This window comes from Oryctolagus cuniculus, chromosome 10, assembly GCF_051225735.1.
Source record: "Oryctolagus cuniculus isolate XC-2025 breed Fujian yellow rabbit chromosome 10, ASM5122573v1, whole genome shotgun sequence".
NCBI classification, from domain to species: domain Eukaryota; kingdom Metazoa; phylum Chordata; class Mammalia; order Lagomorpha; family Leporidae; genus Oryctolagus; species Oryctolagus cuniculus.
Window position 1 is genome coordinate 84,682,379 of NC_142876.1, and position 25,756 is coordinate 84,708,134.

General features: G+C 43.9%; 1 protein-coding gene and 1 long non-coding RNA gene across 32 annotated transcripts in view; both read right to left on the minus strand.

Annotated features, from left to right (window-relative positions):
- Positions 1 to 2,926, minus strand: part of SLC25A26 (solute carrier family 25 member 26) — a 156,680-nt gene extending 153,754 nt beyond the window's left edge. For 3 of the 30 annotated variants that reach the window (XM_089305465.1, XM_089305454.1, XM_089305455.1), the window contains exon 1: positions 2,246 to 2,376. Coding sequence is in view for 18 of the 30 variants with exons in the window: in XM_008260905.4 (XP_008259127.3) it covers positions 2,246 to 2,500 (255 nt within the window). In the remaining 12 variants the exon portion in view is untranslated. The other 27 variants (XM_089305462.1, XM_089305459.1, XM_089305460.1 and 24 more) reach the window with 21 other exon arrangements.
- An 11,295-nt stretch (positions 2,927 to 14,221) lies between these two features.
- LOC149124320 (uncharacterized) overlaps positions 14,222 to 25,756 on the minus strand; it is a 61,253-nt gene continuing 49,718 nt past the window's right edge. For both annotated transcript variants that reach the window (XR_016215161.1, XR_016215160.1), the window contains exons 3-4: positions 16,059 to 16,140; positions 14,222 to 14,516 (exon numbers count right to left, since the gene is read on the minus strand). This is a non-coding gene — a long non-coding RNA (uncharacterized LOC149124320). The remainder of the gene's footprint in view (positions 14,517 to 16,058; positions 16,141 to 25,756) is intronic.

Genomic DNA, 25,756 nt, shown 5'->3' on the forward strand with positions numbered 1-25,756 from the left:
TGATACCAATTTTATCCTCTCTCTCTCTCTCTCTCTCTATATATATATACATACACACATATATATATCCTGGGGTACTTTGTAAAACCATTCTTTTCTTTATTACTCTAACACTCACCTGGTTTCACTACTGTTGCTGAGTTTGAAAACAGTATCAGCAAACAATTAAGAGCACCTGGTTGGAATCTAAGCCCTAACACATAGGTATATAAAATGGGTCTCCAGCAGGCACTGATTATGGCGCATCAGGTTTAGTTGTGGGGGATGCCTGCAGCCCATAACAGAATGGCTGTTTGAATCTTACTACTCCCTATTTCTGAGCCAGCTTCCTGTTCATGTGGAAGGCAGCAACTGATGGTCCAAGTGTTTGAGTGCCTACCACTCATGCAGGAGATGAAGATGAATTTCCTGGCTCCTGACTTCAGCCTGGCTCAGCATGGCTGTTAGGGGCATTTGGGGAATGAGCCAGCAAATGGAAGACATCATTATTCCATCTCTGTCACTCTTCCTTCAAACAAATAAGCAAATTATTTTAAAAAGGCGGGGGGAGGGGCCGGCGCTGTAGCGCAGTGGGTTAACACCCTGGCCTGAAGCACCAGCATCCCATATGGGCACCGGTTCTAGTCCCAGCTGCTCCTCTTCCGATCCAGCTCTCTGCTATGGCCTGGGAAAGCAGTGGAAGATGGTCCAAGTCCTTGGGCCCCTGCACCCACATGGGAGACCAGGAGGAGGCACTTGGCTCCTGGCTTTGGATCAGCACAGCTCCGGCCATCTGGGAAGTGAACCAGTGGATGGTAGACCTCTCTCTCTGTCTCTACCTCTGTAACTCTGCCTTTCAAATAAAAAAAAAAAGGTGGGGGGAGAAGAGTCTCACTTGTATCACTTTGGACAAGTAGACTCTCTACTACAATTTGCTCATTTGGAAAACTAAAACAAGATTGCAATTGCTTGAGAATAGTTATTGCATATGCAAAGAGTCAACACCTGAATATTGACAAAACTGCCATCTCACCAGGCCCAAAAGAAACCTACCTGCAAGCTGTAATGTATTTCTTTATTTCTCAAGACCTAGTTTACAGAAGTTTGAGCACATCAATATTTAAAAGCCATCATCCACAAGTCTGGCCAAGACACCTCTTTCTTCCACATATGCCCATTATACCCTGAAGCTGGCCCACCTGTCATTTATCCCAACAGTCATTTGACGATTCCATGGCAACACCTGACCTCTCTGAGCAGGTCTATCTTGTTCACCATGTTATCTCCAACACCTGCAACTCCAAACAGTGGGAAATTGAATGAACAAATGCCTCTGGGCCTCCATTTGCCCAGTGAGATGCATTTTTAAAACTACCTGTCTGCCTTTGCCCACTACCCCACCGTGAAAATGTCATCAAGCAATCTCTTGTTCACTGCTGTATCTAATATCCCCTACTGTGCCTGCCATAATAGACACTTCGAAACATTCATTTGTGAAAGGATCTTTGTTTCAGTTTTTGAGGTTCAAAGTGTTGATTCACACAGCTTTCTAAGGAACTGGCTGGCTACCGACTGCAGAGCACAGCTACCTGTGCCTATCGATCTATTTCCAAACCTTTGGAATAAACAAATAAATTGTGCTTAATGAGTGAATGACTGTGTCATTTTCTAAGATAAAAAAGCAACACGGCTGGCCAGTGTTGTGGTATAGTGGTTTGAGCAGCAGCCTGCGAAGCTAGCATCCCATATGAGTGCCAGTTCAATTCCCGGCTGCTCCACTTGGATCGCCTGAGAAAGCAGCAGAAAGTGGCCCAGTTGCTTGGGCCCCTGCACCCACGTGGAGATCCAGATGAAGCTCCTGGCTCGGTCTGGCCCATCCCTGGCCATTGCAGCCATTTAAGGAATGAACCTGCTGAAGGAAGATGGATCTCTCTCCGTAATTCTGCCTTTCAAACAAAATAAATATAAAAAAAAAAAACCTCACAGCACGGTTACATTATATAATGGAAGCTCTTCTCTTTATGTAAGCGAACACGCGAAAGACAAAGACCCAAGCACCACCAGTTCTCCTCTCTCTTACATCCGAGCAGAACAGACGCGGCACTGGACCAAGCCCGGCGGCGGCCTGGGAACGCGGAGCCCAGGGTGACCCGAGGACAGTCCAGCGCGCAACACCGGAAGAAAAAGCCTGAGCAGAAACGCCCTCACGGACTCCAGCGGCGGATTTCGGCAGCCCAACGAGCCCACCCCACCGCCCTGCACTCACCACCAGTGACGCTGTGAACCCCGGCGGGTCCATCGCTCCGCAAAGCAGGTTAATGCTATAACTCGAGATTGAGCAGAGGCGAGTCACGGCCCCATGTTCTGCGCGCAGCCATGTTGGAGGCGGGGCTTGTCTTGGCTGACTTCCGGGATCCCGTGACGTAAGACCAAAACAACTGCACGTGTAGCTCTCGGGGCTCCGAGCCTGGAGGAGGGCGGGGTCTGGGGAGTTGTGATCCGGCCGAATCTCGCGCCTCATTTCTGCTCGCGTTTCCCGCCTTAGCCTCAGGATGCAGCTAGGACAAACTCTCGCGAGCAATTTAGACACTGCGTGAGGGCACGGTGATTCTAAATTGAAGAGGGCGGCTGTTTCAGGAGCTAAGACTTGGAGTTTCTTAGCATCCACATGGGTTATTTCTTGGTCTTGAATGTACACATTTTGCCTGCATTTCTGGTAAATGAACTCATTATCAAATGATTATATACAGACAGAAAAAGACCTCAAAAATGTCCTTGAGTTGCAGCTAGCTTTCTCCTCTTACCGGCAGTTATTACACTGATTATTCCTTGAACTTATTCACCTGCTCGTCTGGTTCTCTTTTATTCCTGTGTACACCTGGAAGCCCCCGTTAATTCAAGTTTCTCGGAATGAGCACGTCTTTACACTTAAACAAATAAACGCTTTCAGACCTTACATACGTTTTAAGGACCAGCTGTCTTTTAATCGTGGTGTTAGGTGATTGACAGGCATTTTCTTATGTAATTCTCACACTCTATAAGGTAATCATTATTTTCATTTTACAGGAGATTCCAATGCTCTGAGAACTAGCAAACCCAAAGCTTCAGCAAACATAGCAGAGCCAGGACTGAAGTTTTACCTGGTGCCTTCCTCACTGTTCCTCAAAACCCTCACAATAGCCTTGGCAGGCTCGTTGAGACCATTGTCGGAATCATTGCTCTTCTAGATGAGATATGGTCTACAAACAATAAGAATCGCTTTAGGATTGTATGGGATTCAAATTCTGAGTTATCAACTACTGGGTTTGGGCATCGTGTTCTAAGATTGAGTCCCTCCCCCTTCTGTAACTTCTTCATATGATATTCCTACAGGTTAAATGAGATAATGCATTCAAGTCCTTGGCCTGGTTCATGGCTTACAGAAAACATTTGCTAGGGGCCAGCGCTGTGGTGTAGCGGGTAAAGCCGCTGTTTGCAGTACTGACATCGCATATGGGCACCGGTTGGAGTCCCGGCGGCTCCTTTTCTGAGCCAGCTGCCTGCTAATATGCCTGGGAATGCAGTGGAGGATGGTTCCTGCACTCACGTGGGAGACCCAGATGAAGCTCCTAGCTCTTGGCTTCAGATCAACTCAGCTCTGGCCGTTGCGGCCATTTGGGGAGTGAACCAGCAGATGGAAGATCTCTGTCTCCATCTGCCTCTCCTCTGTAACTCTTTAAAAATAAACAAAATAAATCTTTAAAAAATATTCTGTAAAGATGATGGTAATACCCTTTCCCTGCTCAAGACATCTTCCCTCTTCAGCCCATGTGTGGGGAGCAACTGGGAGCAACTCGTACTAGACTGTTACTGGAATTAAGACTTATTCTATGCATCTGCTCTCCCACAATATGGCGCTGGGATAGGAGTAAACAGCTTCCACACAGCTGCCTCCAGTTCAACCAATAAACTGTAGGACCTGCTCCTGATTGGAGGAGAGCAGCGTACTCGGCATGTGGGTAGCAGAGTTGGGATTGGTGGAAGAGGACTATAAAGGAGGAGAGAGACAACATGCACCAGGAACATCTAAGAGGAACACCTGTGCAGCCCCCGAGAGAGCTGGCCGGCAGTGTGCCGCTCCCCCGCGGAAGTGGGGAAAGTGGCAGGGGGAACCGCCCTTCCACAGAGGTGGAGGGACGGTAGCCAACCCGGGAAGAACCAGCAGCAAACCCCGGGGAGGGCCGAGCAGACAAAAGAACAGCACAGGGTCCTGTGTTGCTCCTCCACGAAGACGGGGAGCGATACCCATGGGAGATGGCCCATGCTGTTTCTTAGTGTGGTGCACACCCTCAGCTGCAGTCTGCTGTCACCCTTACCACTGAAAGGACTACTCACAGAGGTGCATGCTCAAGCATCCTACTTTCCTGCTATGCCTGAAGAACATTTCTTAGCCCTTTCCCTCTCAAAGCAATTTAGTTGACTTCCTCTTGACTCTTAAGATGTCATATGATGTGGGCTAGTGCTGTGATATAGTGGGTAAAGCCTCCACCTGCGGCACCAGCATCCCACATGGCTGCTGGTTCTTGTCCCCGCTGCTCCCTTCTGATTTAGCTCTCTGCTGTGGCCTGGGAAAGCAGTGGAAGATGGCCCAAGTCCTTGGGACCCTGCACCGATGTGGGAGACCCAGAAAAAGCCAAAGAGGTTCCTGGCTCCTGTCTTCAGATCGGCCCAGCTCCAGTCATTGCAGCCCTTTTGGGACGTGAACCAGGGGATGGAAGATCTCTTTCTCTCTGTCTCTACCTCTGTCTGTATCTCTGCCTCTCAAGTAAGTAAATAAGTCTTTTTTAAAAAGTCACATGATTTGGTAAGGCCCTCCCAGACTAAGATAATTTACGTCTTCATCAATTCAGAGTCAACTGATTAGGGACCCTAATTACATCTGCAAAATCTCTTTGGCTGGATAATGCAACCTACTCACTGCAGTAATATTCCTCACACTCACTAGTCCTGCCCCCAGCTCAAGAGGAACAACTATGCAAAAGAAGTACAGTAGGGGTCAAGAATCCTGAGGGTCTTTAGAATTCTGCCTACCACATTTTTCCTGTAAATCCTCACTGGCTGTGCTCAATTCCAGCAGGGTTCTATCAGTAGACTTTGTCTGACCATCCTCTCACAGTCCTTTCATCTACCTACTGCCCACCCCCAAAGCTCAGGAGTTCCACCAGCACCCCATCTCCAAGGATCAAAACCTATCTTGTATGGGGGCCGGCGCTGTGGCGCAGCGGGTTAATGCCCTGGCCTCAAGTGCCGGCATCCCATATGGGTGCCGGTTCGAGACCCAGCTGTTCCACTTCCAATCCAGCTCTCTGCTGTGGTCTGGAAAAGCCGTAGAAGATGGCCCAAGTCCTTGGGCCCCTGCACCCGCGTGGGAGACCCGAAAGAAGCTCCTGGCTTCTGGCTTCAGGTCGGCACAGCTCTGGCTGTTGCGACCAATTGGGGAGTGAACCACCGGATGGAAGCGTGCCCTCACCCTCGCCCTTGCCCTTGCCCTCGCCCTCACCCTCGCCCTCTCCGTAACTCTGACTTTCAAATGACTAAATAAATAAGTCTTAAAAAAAAAAAAAACCTATCTTGTGTAGTTCTGCATAAGAAATCACCCCAAAACTTATCAGCTTAATGCAACAATGCAAATTGTTACCTCCCACACTGTGGGTCAAGAATCCAAGAATTGTTTAGCTGGGTGGCTCAGACTCACGGTTTCTCCTGAAATTCCTCTGTCATAAGACATAATTGGGACTGGGGAGGATACACTTCCAAGGGAGCTCTCTCCAAATTCTTGCTGCCTACTGGCAGATAGCTATAGTTCCTCACCACCTGGACCTTGCCACAGTACAGGCTGAGGGTCCTCATGACATGGCAGCTGGTTTTCGCCAGAGTGAGTGATCTAGAACAAGACAGAAACTACAATGTCTTTTATGATCTGGCCCTAGAAGTCACTCAAGTTGTCACACCTCCAATAGCCCATTTGTTACACGGGTCATCAATATTTAATATGAGATTGGACTACACAAGGTATGAACACTGCAAGAATCACTCAGTGGGCCAGAGTTGTGGCATACCAGGTAAAGCCACTGCTTACAACACCACCATCCCATATGGGTGCTGGTTCATGTCTTGGCTGCTCCACTTCAAACCAGTTCTCTGCCAATGTCCAGGGAAAAACAGCAGAAAGTGACCCAAGTGTTTGGGCCCCTGCTCCCCATGTGGGAAACCTGGATGGAACGCAAGACTTCTAGCGCAGGCCTGGCTTAGCGCTGGTCATTGCAGCCATCTGGGGAATGAACCAGTGGATAAAAGATCTCTTTCAGGGGCCAGCGCCATGGCTCACTTGGTTAATCCTCCAGCTGCAGCGCTGGCAATCCATATGAGCGCCAGGTTCTAGTCCTGGTTGCTCCTCTTCCAGTCCAGCTCTCTGCTGTGGCCTAGGAGGGCAGTGGAGGATGGTCCAGGTCCTTGGGCCCTGCACCCACATGGGAGACCAGGAAGAAGCACCTGGCTCCTGGCTTGGGATTGGTGCAGCACTAGCTATAGCAGCCATTTGGGGAGTGAACCAGCAGAAGGAAGACCTTTCTCTGTCTTTCTCTCACGGTATATAACTATACCTGCCAAATTAAAAAAATAAAAAGATCTCTTTCTGTCTCCACCTGTCTCACACTGAATTTCAAAATAAATCAATCAATAAAAGCAAAGAAACAATCACTGGGTGCTACCACATCACTGAAAACCACCATGAGTACAACAACACATTCATTAGGGTGCTTATATTTTAAAAAACTAACTGATATCAAGGATGAAGAGCTACTGTTACACTGATGTCAGCCATACAATATGGTATAACCACTATGAAATCCAGTGTTCCTCTTAAGTATTTAACAACAGAAATAAACATAGGTTCACACAACTATTTTTAAATTATTGCTCAAAGCAGCTTTATCCATAATAGGCAAAAAATGTAAACACCCTCAGTAACCATCAACTTGTGAGTGAATAACCATATTATGGTGACTCTTTTCAATGAAATATTACGCAGCAATTAAAAAGAAATGAGCTATGGATACATGTAACAATGTGGATCAGTCTCAAAACCTGCTAAGTGAAAAACAGATACAAAAGGCTACCTTCCTTGCAATCCATTCAAATGAGATTCGATGAAAGACAAAATTATGACAGTGCATCAGTGGTTTCCAGGGGCTGTGGTAGGGCCACAGATTGACTACCAAGGGGGCACAAAAAACTATTTTGCAATGATGGACATAATCGCAACTGTTGTTATGGTGAAGGGTGGAGGGTGCACGGGTGTATATGTTTACCAAAATTCATTAACTTGAATAATTAAAATGGATGTATTTGTTAATGTAAATTATATCCAAGAAAATTTTTTAGATATATGAGTATCTTGCAGCATGATGAGGATTGAATAATATGTGTATACATGAAGAGTATGTAGCCTAGTGCTTAGCATATAGAAAATATTAATCTTTTTCTGAATTTTTCTATTTATGTTATAGATTCTAAATGTTATGAGAGAATGATAAATTATTAAGGTGTATATCACTTTGCAGTACTACTATACCACCCTAAGTGAATGTAGATCTTATTTCTACTTGCTAACATCTTGCAAGTTTCAGAAAGAACCCCTTCCCTTTAGAGAAAACTTGACCCAGAATTCTGATTTTAATTTTGACTTCCTACATCCTTTGGTCTAAAATTATGGGAAAAACCCTTTCCTCTTTAATGTAATGATTGCCTTTAACTTTGTAAAGAGAAGCTATCTTGTCATTTTCTGGTAACCTGAAGGGGAATATAATTCATCAGGGCCTTTCAGAATCAAGATGAAAAGTATATTCCTTTTTTTTTTCTTTTTTTTTTTGTATAAAGTTAAAAGCTTTTCCAGGTATTTCATGAAGCCACTAGAAGTCCTTAAGGAAATACAGATATTAAAACATGACCTGGGGCCTCCTTTTCATGGCGTGCTAAGAGAAAGATTGATGACTACTTAGGCATGCTTTTTAGATGAACTTTGAATGCATCACCATTATCACCACACTACAGGCAGGATACGTCTTCAAATCTCTCATTCTACAGCATCATTATCACCACAGTGCAGACAGCATATGCCCTCAAATCTTTTCATTTTAAAAGGTACAAGCAATGTGGGAAACACTGATTTGCATTATACCTGTAACGTTATGATAATAACATTTCCTCTCAGTAAAATCTGTAACCCAAGTTTACTTTTAAACAAGCTCATAAATCTTCATCATATTTTAAAAAATTAGCAAGTGCTAAAAGGCACGTCACAAAAGACCCTGATTTAAACAAAAATCACGGACATAATCTTCAACAGGGCTGAGGTCTGAGCACCAATCTCTTACTGATCTTTATTGAAAATTAGTAATTCCTGTAATCTGAACTTTGTCCTCCAAAATTCCTATGTTGAAACTTAATCACAAAGTGATGTTATTAAGACGGGCCTTGAGAGTTGTCAAGATGGCAGAATAGAGAGGGAGTTACTGTTCTAGTCCAGGAGAAGATAGCTTAAAAAAAAAAAAGTGTGAGCAATCTCAGGGAAGAATTAGGGAGAAAATGGCAGAGGAAATTCGACGCAAATTAGAGGGACACTGTGGACGCACACAACTAAGGACCCCAGGAGGCGAGAGTCTCAGCGCCAGCTTTGGAGTGAGGTGAGACCAGACAGCAGCAGCCCAAGCCACTGGTGATAAAGCTGTGAGAAGAGCCTGGCGGGATTCTGGCATGGATCCCTGTTGGGGACAGTGTACCTGCCAACCTAGAGGGGGGAAAAGGGGGCACATTTCTCTCTCCCATGTCCTGTAACTAGCTGAGAGAGGGCAGACACCATTTTGGACAAATAGAACAGCTGCACCAGCTCATGTCCACGCAGCCAGCAATCAGCTAAGAGCAGATGCCCGAGTCTGGCTGGGAGAACTGACAAGGAGCCGAGAGCTCCTGACTGTGGAAGCCAGTGTGCTGGGACTGTGAAAACATTGTGGCTGCATGGGAGGGCACAGGGTGTGGCTGGAACTTTGGGCAGACTTAAAGTGAAACGATGGAAAAAGATATTCCATGCTAACAGAAACCGAAAAAGATCTTAATATCAGGCAAACTAGACAAAGAAGGTCACTCTTGTAATGACTAAGCGATTACTTCAACAGGAAGATGTGACTAATATAAATTGTCTATGCACCTAATTACAGGGCACCTGGCTATTTAAAAGAAACATTAATGGATCTAAAGGGAGACATAGACTCCAATACCATAGTAATGGGGGACTTCAATACTCCACTTTCAGCAATGGACAGACAGAACTTTTATCCTGCTGATGTAGAATACACATTCTTCTCACCAGTGCATGGACTTTCTCTAGGGTTGACCACATGCTAGGCCATAAACCAAGTCTCAGCAAGTTAAAAAAAAAAAAAAATCAAAATCATACTAGCATCTTCTCAGACCACAATGGAATGAAGCTGGAAATCAACAACTCAAGAATCTCTAGAACACACATAAGCATATGGAAACTGAACATCACTGAAGAAATCAAAAAAGAAATAAAAAAAAGTCTGGAAATGAATGAAGATGACAATACAACATATCAAAACTTATGGGACACAACAAAAACAGTGTTAAGAGGAAAGTTTATAGCAATCGGTCCCTACATCAAGATTTGGAAAGCACCAAATAAATGAGCTACCAATGCAAATAACAAACAACAAACCAAACTCAAAACTAGTAAAAAAAAAAAATTAAAATTAGAGAATAAACAGAAGTAAAACAAAAAAATACACAATATCAGCTAAATGAAAAGCTGTTTTTTGAAAAAATAAACAAAATTGACACACCATTGGCCCAATTAACAAAAAAAAAGTGAAAAGATGCAAATCAATAAAATTAGAGATGAAAAAGGAAATGTAACAACAGACACCACAGAAATAAAAAGAATCTTCAAGGGCTGTGGCATAGCAGGTAAAGCTGCCACCTGCAGTGCCGGCATTCCATATGGGCACTGGTTCGAGTCTCGAGTGCTCTACTTCCAATTCAGCTCTCTGCTATGGCCTGGGAAAGCAGTGGAAGATGGTCTATGCCCTTGAGTCCCTGCACCCACATGGGAGACTCAGAAGAAGCTCCTGGCTCCTGGCTTTATTGGTGCAGCTCCAGCCATTGCGGCTAATTGGGAAGTATGCCAGTGGATGGAAGACACCTCTCTCTCTCTCTCTCTCTCTCTCTCTCTCTCTGATTCTCCTCTCTCTGTGGTCCTCTTTCAAATAAATTAAATCTTTTTAAAAAATAAAAAGTAATAAAAGTAATAAATAAATAAATAAAAGTAATCTTCAGAAATTATTACCGAGAACTGTATGCCAACAAATTGGGAAACCCAGAAGAAATGGATAGATTCCTAGACACATACAACCTACATAAATTGAGCCATGAAGATAGAAAACCTAAACAGACCAATAACTGAGATAGAATCTGAATCAGTAAAAAGGACCCTCCTAGCAAAGAAAAGCCCAGGAAAGGATGGTTTCACTGATGAATTCTACCAGACATTTAAAAAAGAACTAACTCCAATTCTTCTCAAGTTATTCAAAACAATTGAAAGGGAGGGAATCCTCCCAAACTCCTTCTATGAAGCCAGCATCACCTTAATTCCTAAATCTGAAATAAGATACAACAGAGGGGCCAGTGCTGTGGCACAGTGGGTTAAAGCCCTGGCCTGAAGCACCAGCATCCGATATGGGTGGCGTTTCGAATCCTGGCTGCTCCTCTTCCGATCCAGCTCTCTGCTATGGCCTGGGAAAGCAGTAGAAGATGGCCCAAGTTCTTGGACCCCTGCACCCATGTGGGAGACCTGGAAGAAGCTCCTGGCTCCTGGCTTCAGATTGGCACAGTTGCAGCCATCTGGGGAATGAACCAGCAGATGGAAGACCTCTCTTTCTGTCTCTACCTCTCTCTGTAACTCTGTATTTCAAGTAAATAAAATAACTTAAAAAAATAAGATACAACAGAGAGAAAAAAAGAGAACTACAGACCAGTTTCCCTGAAGAACATAGATGCAAAAATCCCCAACAAAATACCAGCCAATGAATCCAACAACACATCAGAAAGATCATTCACCTAGACCAAGTGGAATTTATTCTTGGTATGCAGTAATGGTTGAACATTAACAAATCAATCAATATGATACATTGCATTAACAATATAAGAATAAAAACCATATGATTATCTCAATAGATGCAGAGAAAGCATCTGATAAAATAAAACACCCTTTCATGATGAAAACTTTAAGCAAATTGGATATAAAAGGAACATTCTTCAACATAATAAATTTAAGACAAATTCATGGCTAATGTCCTATTGAATGGGGAAAAGTTGGAAGCATTTCCACTGAGATTCAGTACCAGACAAGGATGCCCACTCTCACCATTGCTATCAATACAGTCCTAAATGTTTTAGCCAGAGCCATCAGGTAAGCAAAAAAAAAAAAAAAAAAAAAAAAGAAAAGAAAAAAAGAAAAAAAAAGAAAAAAAAATCAAGGGAATACAAATTGGGAAGAAGGAAGTCAAACTATCCCTATTAGCAGATAACATGATTCTACATAAGGGGATCCAAAAGACTCCACCAATTGGGTCTATGGAACTCATAGAGTTCGGTAAAGTGGCAAGATATAAAATCAACACACAAAAACCAATAGCCTTTGTATACACAGACAATGCCACAACTGAGAAAATATTTCTAAGATCAATTTCATTCACAACAGCTACAAAAAAAAATCAAATACCTTGGAATAAATTTAACCAAGGATGTCAAAGATCTCTATTATGAGAATTACAAAACATTAAAGAAAGAAATCAAAGAAGATACAAACAAATGGAAAAATCTTCCATGTTCATGGATTGGAAGAATCAATATCATCAAAATGTCCATACTACCAAAAGCAATTTATAGATTCAATGTGACACAAATCAAAAAACCAAGGACATTCTCAGATATAGAAAATATGACACTGAAATTCATATGGAAACACAGGAGACCCTGAATAGCTAAAGTAATCTTATACAACAAAAAGAAAGTCTGAGCCATCACAATATCAGATTTCAAGACATACTACAGGGCAGCTATAATCAAAACAACCTGGTACTGGTACAAAAACAGATGGATAGACCAAAGGAACAGAATAGAAATGCCAGAAATCAACCCACACATCTACAACCAACTTATCTTTGACAAAGGAACTAAAATTAATCCATGGAGCAACAACAGTGTCTTCAACAAAAGGTGCTGGGAAAACTGAATCTCCACATGCAGAAGTATAAAGCAAGACTCCAACCTTAAACCTTACATAAAAATACACTAAAAATGGATTAAAGACCTAAATCTATGGCCTGATACCATGAAATTATTAGAGAACATTGAGGAAACCCTGCAGGACATTGGCATTGGCAAAGAGTTCTTGGAAGACCCCAGAGGCACAGGCAATCAAAGCCAAAATTGACAAATGGGATTGCATCAAATTGAAAAGCTTCTGTTCTTTCTATTCTTTTTTTTTTTTTTTTTGACAGGCAGAGTGGACAGTGAGAGAGAGAGAGAGAGACAAAGGTCTTCCTTTACCGTTGGTTCACTCTCCAATGGCCACTGCGGCCAGCGCGCTGCGTCCGGCGCACCACGCTGATCCGAAGCCAGGAGCCAGGTGCTTCTCCTGGTCTCCTATGCAGGTGCAGGACCCAAGGACTTGGGCCATCCTCCACTGCACTCCCAGGCCACAGCAGAGAGCTGGATTGGAAGAGGGACAACCAGGATAGAATCTGGCACCCTGACTGGGACTAGAACCCGGGGTGCCGGCACCGCAGGTGGAGGATTAGCCTATTGAGTCACAGTGCTGGCCAGAAAAGCTTCTGTTCTACAAAGAAACACTCAGCAAAGTGATGAGGCAACCTAGAGAATGGGAGAAATTATTTGCAAACTATTTAAATGATAAAGGATTAATAAACAGAATATATAAAGTGATGAAAATGTGCTGGCGCTGTGGCATAGTGGATAAAACCACCACCTGCAATGCTGGCATCCCATATGGGTGCTGGTTCATGTCCTGGCTGCTCCACTTCCAGTCCAGCTCTCTGCTGTGGCCTGGGAAAGCAGGCCCAGTTAAAAAGGCTTTCATACAGAAATCAACAAACAACAAATGCTGGTGAGGATGTGGGGAAAAAGGTACCCTAATCCACTGTGGGTGGGAATGTAAACTGGTACAGCCACTGTGGAAGACAGTATGAAGATACCTCAGAAATCTGAATTTAGACCTAACATATGATCCAGCCATCCCATTCCTGGGAATTTACCCAAGGGAAATGAAAGTAGCATATAAAGAGCTATATGCACCCTCACATTTACTGCAGCTTAATTAACAATAGCTAAGACAGGGAATCAACTCAAATGTCCATCAACTAAAGGCTGGATAAAGAAATTATGGGGTATGTATATTGTGGAATACTACACAGCAGTAAAAAATAAATACTGTCATTTGCAACAAAATGAACGAGTCTGGACAATATCATACTTAGTGAAAAAAGTTCCAAAAGGACAAATACCATATGTTCTCCCTGATCTGTGATAACCAATAGAGCAGCTAAAAGGTAATCTATAGAAGTGAAATTAACACTTCGAGATGCAGTGACTTGACTGTTGAAGAATAGGGTTTTTGAACTCTTTACTTAGTATAGATTTAATCATAATGTATACAGTTAATTGAAAATTAACTTAGTAAAAAATAAGAATGAGAATAGGAGAGGGAAGAGTAGGAGGGTTGGGAGTGTGGGTGGGACAGCAGGTACAGTGGGAAGAATCACTATATTCCTAAAGTTATATTTATGAAATGCATGAAGTTTGTATTCCTTAAATAAAAGGTTTCTGAGGAAAAAAAGAGGGTCCTTGGGTCTGGCATTGTGGCACAGGGGGTTAAGCCACCAATTGTGATGCCAGTATCTCATATCAGAGTGAAAATTCAAGTCTCATCTGCTTTACTTCTGATTCAGCTCCTTGCTAATGCACCTGGGAAAGCAGCAGAAATGGCCCAAGTGCTTGGGCCCCTGGAGTTCCTGGTTCCTGGCTTTAGCCTGGCCCAACCTCAGCTACTGGTGCCATTTGTGGAGTGAACCAGCTGATGGAAGCTCATTCTCTCTCCCCTCTTCCTCTCTCTCTCCCCCACTTCCCTCTCACTCTGCCCTTCAAATAAATAAATAAGTAAATAAATCTTTAAAAAAGAAAAGAAAGGAGTCTTTAGGAGACAGCTGGTTCATGATGGCTTCTCCTTCACTAATGAGAATGAGGGCTTCATAAAAGAGACTTCACAAAATATTCAGCCTTGTGCCTTTTGCCTTCCACCACATAAGGACACAGCATTTAAGGCACCATCTTAGAAGCAGAAACTGAGTCCTCATCAGATACTGAATCTGCTGAAATCTTCATCTTGAACTTCCCAGCCTCTAGAACTGTAAGAAATAAAATTGTTATTAATTAAAAAAATTATTTTTTAGAAATTTATTTGATATACAGAAAGTTCCCATCCACTGGTTCCACTGGTTCACTCCCCAAAAGCCCACAAGAACTGGAGGCTGCGAACTCAACCCAGGTTTCTCATAAGGGCAGCAGGAACTCATAAACTTCATCATTCATCACTGCTTCCCAGGCTATGCATTGCAAGAAGCTGAAGGTGGGAGTTAGAGATAAGAACCATACCCACATACTCTGAGGTGGGACATAGACATCTTAACAACTAGGCTAAACAACCACTTCCAGTTCTCTTCCTTATAAATTACCCGGTTTGTGATATTTTGTTACATATTTTGCAGCACAAAAGGGCTAAGCTTTAGATAGTTTCTCACCAGATGTGGAGGTGAGGGGCCTAATTCTTCTCTTTCTGCTGCCTAGAGGCCATCCTCATGTGCTTTCCACATTGAGCCTTTTCTCATGGGAGTTTGCAACATGGCCCCTGGTTTCCAGAAGGAGCTAAAATAAAAGAGTGAGGGAGCATACCCAAAGTAGAAGCCATGGGGCTGGCGTTGTGGTACAGCTGGTTAACCTGCTGCCCATGGATACCAGTGTCCTATATCTTGGCTCTAGTTGGAGTCCCGGCTGCTCCACCTCCCATCCAGCTTCCTACTAATGTGCCTGGGAAAGTTGCAGACGATGATCCACATGCTTGGGCCCCTTCCATCCTTGTGGGAGACCTGGATGGAGTTTTAGCTCCTGAAATTGGCCCGGCACATCCCCAGACATTGTGGTTATTTAAGGAATGAACCAGCTGATGGAAGATTCTCATTCTCTCTCATTCTCATTCTCTCTCTCTCTCTCTCTTCTAACCTAGTCTATGAGATAACATCCCCTGTCTTTTGTCAGCCCATGCTCAGAGGGAGGGGATTACATGAGGCAAGAATACAAGGCAGCAGAAATCATAAGGGGGTAATTTTAGATGTGATAAACAATTTACAAATGCACAGGAAAAAATCTATATGATGACTGACTATCTCTAGAAATATTGAAAATAATCTGTTTTCTAATATCATTTCTGGTGAATAATTATGGCTACTACTGCAACTTTCATCACCGTATAAATCTTTTGTTGCTGACCTGTGTCTAGCTGAGCCATGCACATGATCTCATTTAATTCCTTAACCTGCTCCATGAGCAAGTTGAGCTATACCTGCCCAGACTTTCAAGGAACCAATCAACTGTCTCCCATAATTGGGTTTTATTCAATATTTGACCCAAGATGAAACTCTGGCTAGGTTTCCAAGACATATATAAAAATAGTCAGAATGAAATGTTGCTCCACTAATTCTCACATTCTCTGACAAAGATCTCTACCCCATTGGGTATGGAAATTATTCTAAGACCTTGTGCCCCATGCATTTACAATTCATCAGTCCCCAAGCAGATTATATTGAAATATGACACAGAAGTGCCCTTGCTATAATTGTTCCCCTCTACTGAAGTGGCAATGGATAATTATAGGTCACCCTTGTGACACTTACCTGGCACAGATGATGACAGCAGGTGATTTTTTCCCTTGCCTCTGACTATTGTTGTAATCAAGGGCAACTGAAGCTGTTTATTCTATGCAGTACATGAAATAATGAGAAAATATAAATGAAGTTCATGATTTTCACATCAATCATTTAAACAATAATGTCTACCATTAAACCACAGTCTTCCAGCTAAACCTAAATAATAATTCTTCAAATAATTAATATCCATAAATAGATTTTTCTTTATAAGCATCTTACTTTATCAACTTGATATTTAAAATTTTTTTAAAGATTTACATATTTATTTGAAACTCAGAGTTGGAGAGAGAGAGGGGGGAAAACAGAGAGATATCTTCCACCCACTAGTTCACTCCCCAGATGGCCACAATGGCCAGGGCTGGGACAGGCCAAAGCACTTGGGTCATGTTCCATTCCTTGCCCAGGCACATTAGCACAGAGCTGGATCAGAAGTAGAGCAGCTGGGACTCTAACCGGCTCCCATATGGGATGCTGGTAGCCTCAAGGGCAGCATCTTTATCCACTGTGCCACAATGCTGGGCCCAACTTGAGTGTTTCTCACAGTTCCTCCACCTTTGAAGTCTGCTTAGTGAAGAAGCCCGCCTCTTGTCTAACTTGTTATTTATCATTGTTCCCCAAACTATCACCTAATCTCTCAGAGAATCTACTCCCTTCTCCTTTCATTCTACAATGCATCTTGGTTCAAGCCTTCAAGAATGATGATGGAAACTGTCATTAAAAACTTCCTCTTGACTCCAAAGCCCCCTTCTCTGTTCACCTGGGTACCTCCACATGAATAAGAGAAATTGTAACCATTTGACATCAGGCCCTAGATGCATGACTGATCCATCAAACTTATGTACTTGCCCACTTAGTCTAAACTACCACCCTACGATTTAAATGTCAGAATTGTGTCTAAACTCTTGGCTTTTTAAAGGTAAACCAATGACTCTCAAAAGGAAGTCATCACCAGTTGGGAATACACTTTGGCAATTTCTTTTTTTTTTAAGATTTATTTATTTATTTAAAAGTCAGAGTTACAGAAAGGGAGAGAAGTCTTCCATTTGCTGGTTCACTCTCCATATGGCCACAAGAACCAGGCTGAAGCCATGAGCCAGGAACTTCCTCCTGGTCTCTCACATGGGTGGAAGGACCCAGGCATTTGGGTCATCCTCCACTGCTTTCCCAGGTGCATTAGCAGGGAGCTAGATTGGAAGTGGAACAACCGGGACTCAAACCAGCACCCATACGAGATGTGGACACTACAGACAGCAGCTTTACCCACTACACCAAAGCTCTGGCACTTGCTGAAGATTCCTTTTAATGACAAACTTTAATCAAACTCCATCCCACTGCTGGGAATGGCATTGTGGTGTAGCAAATAAAGCCACTGCCCTCAGCCTGGCCATATGCTGGCTATTACAGCCACCTGAGAAGTGAACTAGTAGATGGAATATTGTCTCTCTCTCTCTCTCTCTAACTCTGGTTTTCAAATAAATAGGCAAATCTTTTTTTAAAAAAATTCCATTGTACCACCGATGAAGGGGGAAAGGGAGGGAAGGAAAGAAGGAGAGAACAGTGAAAGGAAAAAACCCAATTAAGTAAGGGAAGAGGATGATCAAGTCTCTGCTCTGTGTTTCAAAGGCACTTTTTCTACAACTCAGATATCCTTGACAAACAGATAAATAAATTTGATGTACATGATGCTCATATATGTATATGATAGATTTCAAAGGTACTTCAAAAAGCTCATGGCAAGATGGAATGAAGTGATGTTTATTTTGTTGCAAGAAAATTTTGAAATCCATGCCTAATTTTTTTCATAATAAGCATTCTCCATGAACTTTTTGAAGACATGTCCTATTATTCAGTCTTCAAAAGGAATGAAATCCTGAAACATCCATTCATTCACGTGGATGAAATTTTTTTTTTTTTTTTTTGACAGGCAGAGTGGACAGTGAGAGAGAGAGACAGAGAGAAAGGTCTTCCTTTGCCATTGGTTCACCCTTCAATGGCCGCCGTGGCCGGCGCGCTGCAGCCGGCGCATCGCGCTGATCCGATGGCAGGAGCCAGGTACTTATCCTGGTCTCCCATAGGGTACAGGGCCCAAGTACTTGGGCCATCCTCCACTGCACTCCCGGGCCACAGCAGAGAGCTGGCCTGGAAGAGGGGCAACCGGGACAGAATCCGGCGCCCTGACCAGGACTAGAACCCTGTATGCCGGCGCTGCAAGGTGAAGGATTAGCCTAGTGAGCCGCGGCGCCGGCCAACGTGGATGAATCTTGAGGACATGCTAAGTGATGTATGCCAATCACTAAAAGACAAACACTATAGCATTCCACTCATTGTGAGCTGCGTAGAATGGTGAAATGTACAGGGGCAGAAAGTAGAGCAGTGGTCATCTAAAGAAAATGGGTATAGAGTTTCTGCTGGGGAAGAAATAGGTAGGATGTTACATAATAATGTGAATATCACTGCAATGCACTCTTAAAAATGATTATAATGAGATGTTTAGCCTCGTTGTGAAAATACTGGTTAAGACCCCAATGGCTTAATCTAGTGGTTACAACACTAGCATCCCACATCAGAGTATCCGAGTTTGATTCCCAGTCTGGCTCCTGATTCCAGCTTCCTGCTAGTGCAGACCCTGGGAGGTAGCAGGTGACAGCTTGGTTCTCGCCAACCACGTGGATCAAGTTCCTGGCTCCCAGAGGGCATTTGGGGAGTGAAAACACAAATGAGACTTCATACATAAATAAAAATGAGCCAAAAGTTTAATGGTTATAATGGTAATTTTTATGCAATCTATATTTGACCTCAATATAAGGTACATTTTTTTCTTCAACAGAGACAGAACACATTTAATGCATTTAAGGTGAAAGATGAAATGTTGTTCATTCTCACAAAAAAGCTGACATACGACATTCCTCCATCAACGAATAATCAGAACCTCACCATGACCCCTCCCATGCCACTGTGCTTCCAAAGGAAGTCAGATTTGCTAGAGGGAAGGAGAGAAGACGGTGGCTTTCTTGCTCTGGCGAAGAATCAAGAGCCTTGTTTCAAGTCCCAGGACTCCTGATAATGCATGGAGACATTTGCAAGAATGATGGGTATTAGTCCGGATTTCAATTCTACAGCTCCCTCATCAGTCGTGCCCCTCTCTAGCTCGCTTTGCCATTTTTCACCTTCCTTGTTGTAAACCTTCGAAGAGCTCGGGGCCACAGCGGGCTTGTTATTTATTATCTTGTGTCAAGCAGACAGCAGGCATCCATGCAAAAGGACACAACCTTTTGTTCTTCAGAGCTACCAGCAGCCTTCTAAATGAGGCTTAATGCTGCAGGCCCCACATTCATCTTCCTGATCTGTCCCCAGGTGAGCCCTTAGAGTTCAAAGAATCAGTTGGAAAAGGTGCATAAATATCATTGTTTGGGCCTTTCTCAGCATCGATGTGGCTGACACAGCAACATGACCACCACTGCCCTCCACAGTGAAAAGTGACCACCCACAGGGTACTGGGCACTGGGGTGCAGTCCCAGCCCCTCTGTTAATTTTCAATTTGGTTCCTTTTGCAGGTTTGATTTCTCAACATTTTACATTCTTCCCTTTACCCTACTTGACCGTACCTCTGACTGCTGCTTCCACTTCAGGGTTCTCCAGTCAGCTTTCCTTTTTTTTTTTTTTTTTTTAAGATTTATTTATTATTTGAAAGGCAGAGATACAGAGAGAGAAGGAGAGAGAGAGAGAGAGAGAGAGAGAGAGAGAGAGATCTTCCATCCACTGGTTTAGTCCCCAAATGGCTGCAACAGCCAGGGTTGGGCCAGGCTGAAGTGAGGAGCCAGGAACTTCCTCCAGGTCTTCCACATGGGTGCAGGGGCCCAGGTACTTGAGCCATCTTCTGCTGCTTTTCCCAGGCACATAAGCAGGGAGCTGGATAGGAAGTGGAACAGCTGGGACTTGAACTAGCATGTATAAGGGATGCCAGCGCTGCAGGAGGAGGCTTAACCTGCTTCACCACAGCGCTGGCCCTCATTTGCTATAACAATGCTTGAGCAACACTGAGCATTTTTGTGTCTCACACGAGGCAAGCTGACCTACCACAGGTCTTTTGCATATGCTCAGCCTCACTCCCATATTTCCCCTTCTTCACCTTCACTGAGAGGTTTCCATGGAGAGATTTTTCCTCTGCTTCACTTCACCCCAGGCTCACTAGCTTTCTCCTGTAGCACCATGCTTTCCATCCAGCACGTGTCACAGTTTGTAATTCTATGTTTGTGTGGTCGTTTGTTTACCATTTGTCTCCAACGCTAGATTATAAAAATGCATGAAGACATTGCATATTCAATGCCAAATACATTGCATGGGCTCAACTCGGGAAGTAAAGGAAAGAAGAGGAAGATGGATGGGAAAAGAGAAAGAAATGAAGATCACCACTGCACAGTTGTATCTTCAGCTGCATAGTGAAGCTGATGTGCATTGAGAATGTCCAGTGAGCATGCAAGCTTGCTAGAGACCTAAACTACACAGTGTGCATTGCTACTGACATCTTCAGGGTAACCCCCCCCCAGAAAACCATTGTCCCTATGTCTGAGACAGCTGGAAGAAAAAGTATCAATTTGTAATATGCAGCATCCATACAGCAATATCTTTGCTAATTTCCCCGACCCCCAGCTTCTCCCAAAATCCACTGCTACTAGCCTGCTGTGATTTCCTTTAAAAACAAAAAGGGGCTCTGTCAGAGGCATAAATGATTGCAGCCAGGGTAATGAGAAATCAGTTTTATTGTGACCAAGTTGGCAATAGATAGACCATTTCCAAAGAGCAAGAAATCATCTCTTTAAAAGTCATTGTGATGAGCAAAGAGACTACATGGTGCTTGCAGAAATAAAATGGGAAGTTAAAAGAAAAATCTAGGTTTTTTTTTTTTTTTTTTTTTCTGAGTGAAGTGTGAGAAAGAATGATTCAAGGCCGGCGCCGTGGCTCACTAGGCTAATCCTCCGCCTTCCGGCACCGGCACACCGGGTTCTAGTCCCGGTCGGGGTGCCAGATTCTGTCCCGGTTGCCCCTCTTCCAGGCCAGCTCTCTGCTGTGGCCCAGGAGTGCAGTGGAGGATGGCCCAAGTGCTTGGGCCCTTCACCCCATGGGAGATCAGGAGAAGTACCTGGCTCCTGCCTTCGGATCAGCGCGGTGCGCCGGCCGCAGCGCACCAGCCGCGGCGGCCATTGGAGGGTGAACCAACAGCAAAGGAAGACCTTTCTCTCTGTCTCTCTCTCTCTCACTGTCCACTCTGCCTGTAAAAAATTAAAAAATAAAAAAATAAAAAAAAGATTCAAAATTAGTTTCCAAAAAATGAAACTCATCGCTGAAACAAAGTCATTTTTCTACAGTGTTTTAACTATAAATTCTTCTCTACTCCCATGGATGAGTTATCCTCCATAAACAAGCAGATAATACTGTACTTGCACAAGAACTCACAGTTCACATACTCTGTGCTAGCACATAATGGATTTTTAATCCCTGGGCAAACCACCTCTGTCTTGCTGACAGTCTGTTCCAACAACTGATCAATAGCAATATTAGCTGATCTATTATGCCACCATTTTTTTCACCTGTGTTTTTCAACTTCCATAATAGTCCTTGAAAAAAGAATTCAAGGAGTAAGAAAATTGGGGTAGGTGTTTTCAGAAAGATTTAAACTTGTGGGGGTGGTGTTGTGCCATAGCAGGCTAAGCTGCAAACCTGCAACATTCAACATCCCATATCAGAGAGCTGGTTCCAGTCCTGGCTGCTCCAGTTCTGATCCAGCTCCCTGCTAATGTGCTGGGAAACCAGAGGAAGATGACCCAAGTGCTTGCACCCCTACCACCTACATGGGGCCCAGATAATGTTCAAAATTCCTGGCTTCAACCTGGCTCAGCCCCAGCTATTGTAGCCATCTGGGAAATGAACCAGCAGATGGAAGATCTTGCTCTGTCTCTCCCTCTTTCTCTATCACTCTGCCTTTCAAATAAATAAGTGAATCTTTTAAAAAAATTGAGAAATGTTATATATATGGTGTATATATATATTTCATATATATATTGCATATATGTATATGGTATCTATCTTCTTTCCCCAATAGTCTACAATTAACAGTGATAATAGTTTACAAACAGGAAAACAATTTTTAAAAAAGATTTATTTACTTGAAAGGCAATTTAAGAAGAGAATCTTCATTTGCTGGTTGACTCCCCAAATAGATGCAATGGCCAGGGATAGGCCAAACTGAAGCCAGGAGTCTGAAACTCCATATGGGTCTCCCATGTGGTTGGTTGGCAGGGGCCCAAGTACTTAACAACATCTTCTGCTGCTTTCCCAGGCACATTAACAGGGAGCTGGGTTGGAAGCGGAGCAGCCAGGATATAAACTTATGCTCAAATGGGACACGGGCATCATAGGTGGTAGTTTAATCAGCTGTGCCATGATGCTGGCCCCATTTTTTTAAATTTTGTTTTAAACTATGTATTTGTTTACATGAAAGTTATAATGTTTGTCATTTGCTTTATACAGGAATTTAAAGATGAAACCTATCATTTTATAAGCATTTTGATTCTTTTCTTTTTTAAATTTTTAGTTGAGAGGCAGAGGGATGGAGAGAGAGGGAGTTCTCATCCATTGGTTTACTTCCCAAATGCCACAACAGTCAGGGCCAGAACCAGGAGCTAGGAATTCAGTCCAGATCTGCCATGTGGGTGGTAGACACCCAAGTACTTGAGGCATCACCTGCTAACTACTAGAGTCTTATCAATAGGAAGCTGGAACTGGCAGCTAGAACAGGGTTATACGCCTTGGCTCTCTGATACGGGACACAGACATCTTGTTTTCTTAAGATTTATTTATTTGGAAGTCAGAATGTCAGAGAGAGAGAGAGAGAGAGAGAGAGAGAGAGAGAGAGAGAGAGATCTTCCATTGGCTGGTTCACTCCCCAGATGGCTGCAACAGCCAGACCTGGGCCAAGCTGAAGCCAAGAGCCAGGAACTCCACCCTAGTCTACATGGGTGGCAAGAGCCCAAACACTTGGGCCATCTTCTGCTGACTTCTTGTGAATTAGCAAGAAACTGGATCAGAGGCAGAGCTGTCAGAACTCAACCTGAGACTGTGATATAGGATGCTGGTGTTGCAAATGAAGGCTTAACCTACTGATCCATTAACACTGGACCCTGGATGTGGACATTTTTTTTTTCTGATTTATTTGAAATCCAGAGTTAGAGAGAGAGAGAGAGAGAGAGAGAGAGAGAAGGAAGGAGGGAGGGAGGGAGGGAGGGATGGAGGGAGGGAGGGATGGAGGGAGGGAGGGAGAAATCATCCATCTACTGGTTGACCACAATGGCCAGGGTTTGGCCAGGCCAAAGCCTGGAGTTTCATCCTATTCTTACATGTGGGTGCCAGGGACCCAAACACTTAGGCCATCTTCTGCTGCTTTTTCAAGGCCATCAGCGGGGAGCTGTATCAGAAGTGGAACACCCAGGACATGAACTGGTGTCCATATGGGATGCCTGTGTTGCAGGTGGCTTTACCCACTACTCCACAAGACCAGGCCCAGATGTGGGCATCTTAACCATAGTCTTAACTCTAGGCCAAATGCCCACCCCAGCATTGCGGTTCTTAGCCATCAAGATTCATGTAGGGGTCTGTGTTGTGGTGTGGTGGGTTGAATTGCTGCCTGCTGTGCCAGCACCCCACATGAGTACCAGCTCAAGTCACAGTACTCAGGCAAGGGAAGCTGCTCCCCTTCCTATCCTGCTCCATGCTAGTGCACCTAGGAAAGCAGTGAGGATGGCCAAAGTGCTTGGGCCCCTGCCACCCATTTGGGAGACCCAGATGGAGTTCCAGGGTCCTGGCCCAGCTCCAGCTGTTGTGAACATTTAGGGAGTGAGCCATTAGATACCTGGAACTAGGGTTGTGCTGATGCAAACATGTTAACTGCACTTGTTATGAAATGCCCTCTGTCTAATGTTGGATAGTAATTTATTTTTTTCTTCTGAAAATAATATTCAGCCTTCATAACAAGATTTGTTAATGAGAGAAACAGTGTGTACAACTTTGCAGTTTGTATCCGGCATGGCTCCACGGGATGCCAGTGACACCAACATCCATGGGAATGTTTTACATATTTTTCATTGCAAAAGCTCCACAGCGCGAGGGGACAATAACTATATTGCCATCTATGTGAGTAGTAATCTTTGGAGCTACACATGTGGCAGCCCCCAGGTTTACCTCATTCGGAAGTTTCTTAGTTCCAAAAGAGACCCTGCCTTGGAGCAGAGAAAGCAAAGATTTATGAATGTCATTGATGCACTCCCCATGTCTCCTTGGCTCACGTGAGCTCTGGTACACAGTCCTTGACATTTCATCAAGTGGTGTCTCTGGTCCCTCCTACCTAAGACCTCTCTCTTGTACCATGGGAAACTTGTAGCACCATCAGGAGATGTGGGTGTATCCATGTCCCCGCATTCCCTCTGATACACAGATTTTATGTATGCTTCAGATAGATTCTCAGGGCTTCCCCAGGAGAACTGGGACCAAGTTGCCTACAGCACTAAGCTGATATATTTTGCCTACTTTACTACCTTTCCCCTCTTTTCTGTCTCATTTTTCTACTTCTTTATTTGTGCTTCCAGAATCATCACCCCCAGAAAACTAGCTGTACCCAAATCATTTTCTCAGGGTTGACTATAGATGAAACCCAAATTAAGATAAATGTTTAAGGATAAATGATCTGGGAGAGTATGGTGGGCATACTCACTATGTTCCTAAATCTGTATATATGAAACACATGAAATTTGTATACCTTAAATAATTTTTTTAAAAGAGAAGTTTAAAAAGAATAAAAGGTATGAGTTGGATGCCACTTGAGTATTGCACCATTGCTAAATATTTGTGGGTGTCTTTTTTTTTTCTCCTTTTTTTTTTTTTTTTTTTTTTTGACAGGCAGAGTGGACAGTGAGAGAGAGAGACAGAGAGAAAGGTCTTCCTTTGCCGTTGGTTCACCCTCCAATGGCCGCCGCGGCCGGCGCGCTGCGGCCAGCCAGGTGCTTTTCCTGGTCTCCCATGGGGTGCAGGGCCCAAGGACTTGGGCCATCCTCCACTGCACTCCCTGGCCACAGCAGAGAGCTGGCCTGGAAGAGGGGCAACCGGGACAGAATCTGGTGCACCAACCGGGACTAAAACCTGGTGTGCCGGTGCCGCAAGGCGGAGGATTAGCCTAGTGAGCCGTGGTGCCGGCTGTGGGTGTTTTTTTTTTTTTTTTAACTATATTTTATTTGTTTATTTGAAAGGCAGAGAGAGAGAAAGAGAGAGAGAGAGCTTTCATCTACTGGTTCACTCCCCAAATGCTCACAATAGCTGGGAATGAGCCAGGCCAAAGCCAGGAAATAGGTGCTCCTAAGTGGCAGGAACCCAAACACCTGGGCCATACTAAGCTGCCTCCCAGGCACAGTAGCAGGAAGCTGGATGGGAAGCGGAGGTGGGACTTAATCCCAGGCATACGGAATATGGACATCCCAAGTGATGGCTTACCCTGTTGTACCACAATGCCCACCCCAGTATTTGTTGATTGAATGAATCACTCCTCCACAGGATCAAGGAGCCATCTCCACTGACCAGAAAGCTGGGAAGTAAGACAAAAATATAACAGAAAACCCAAA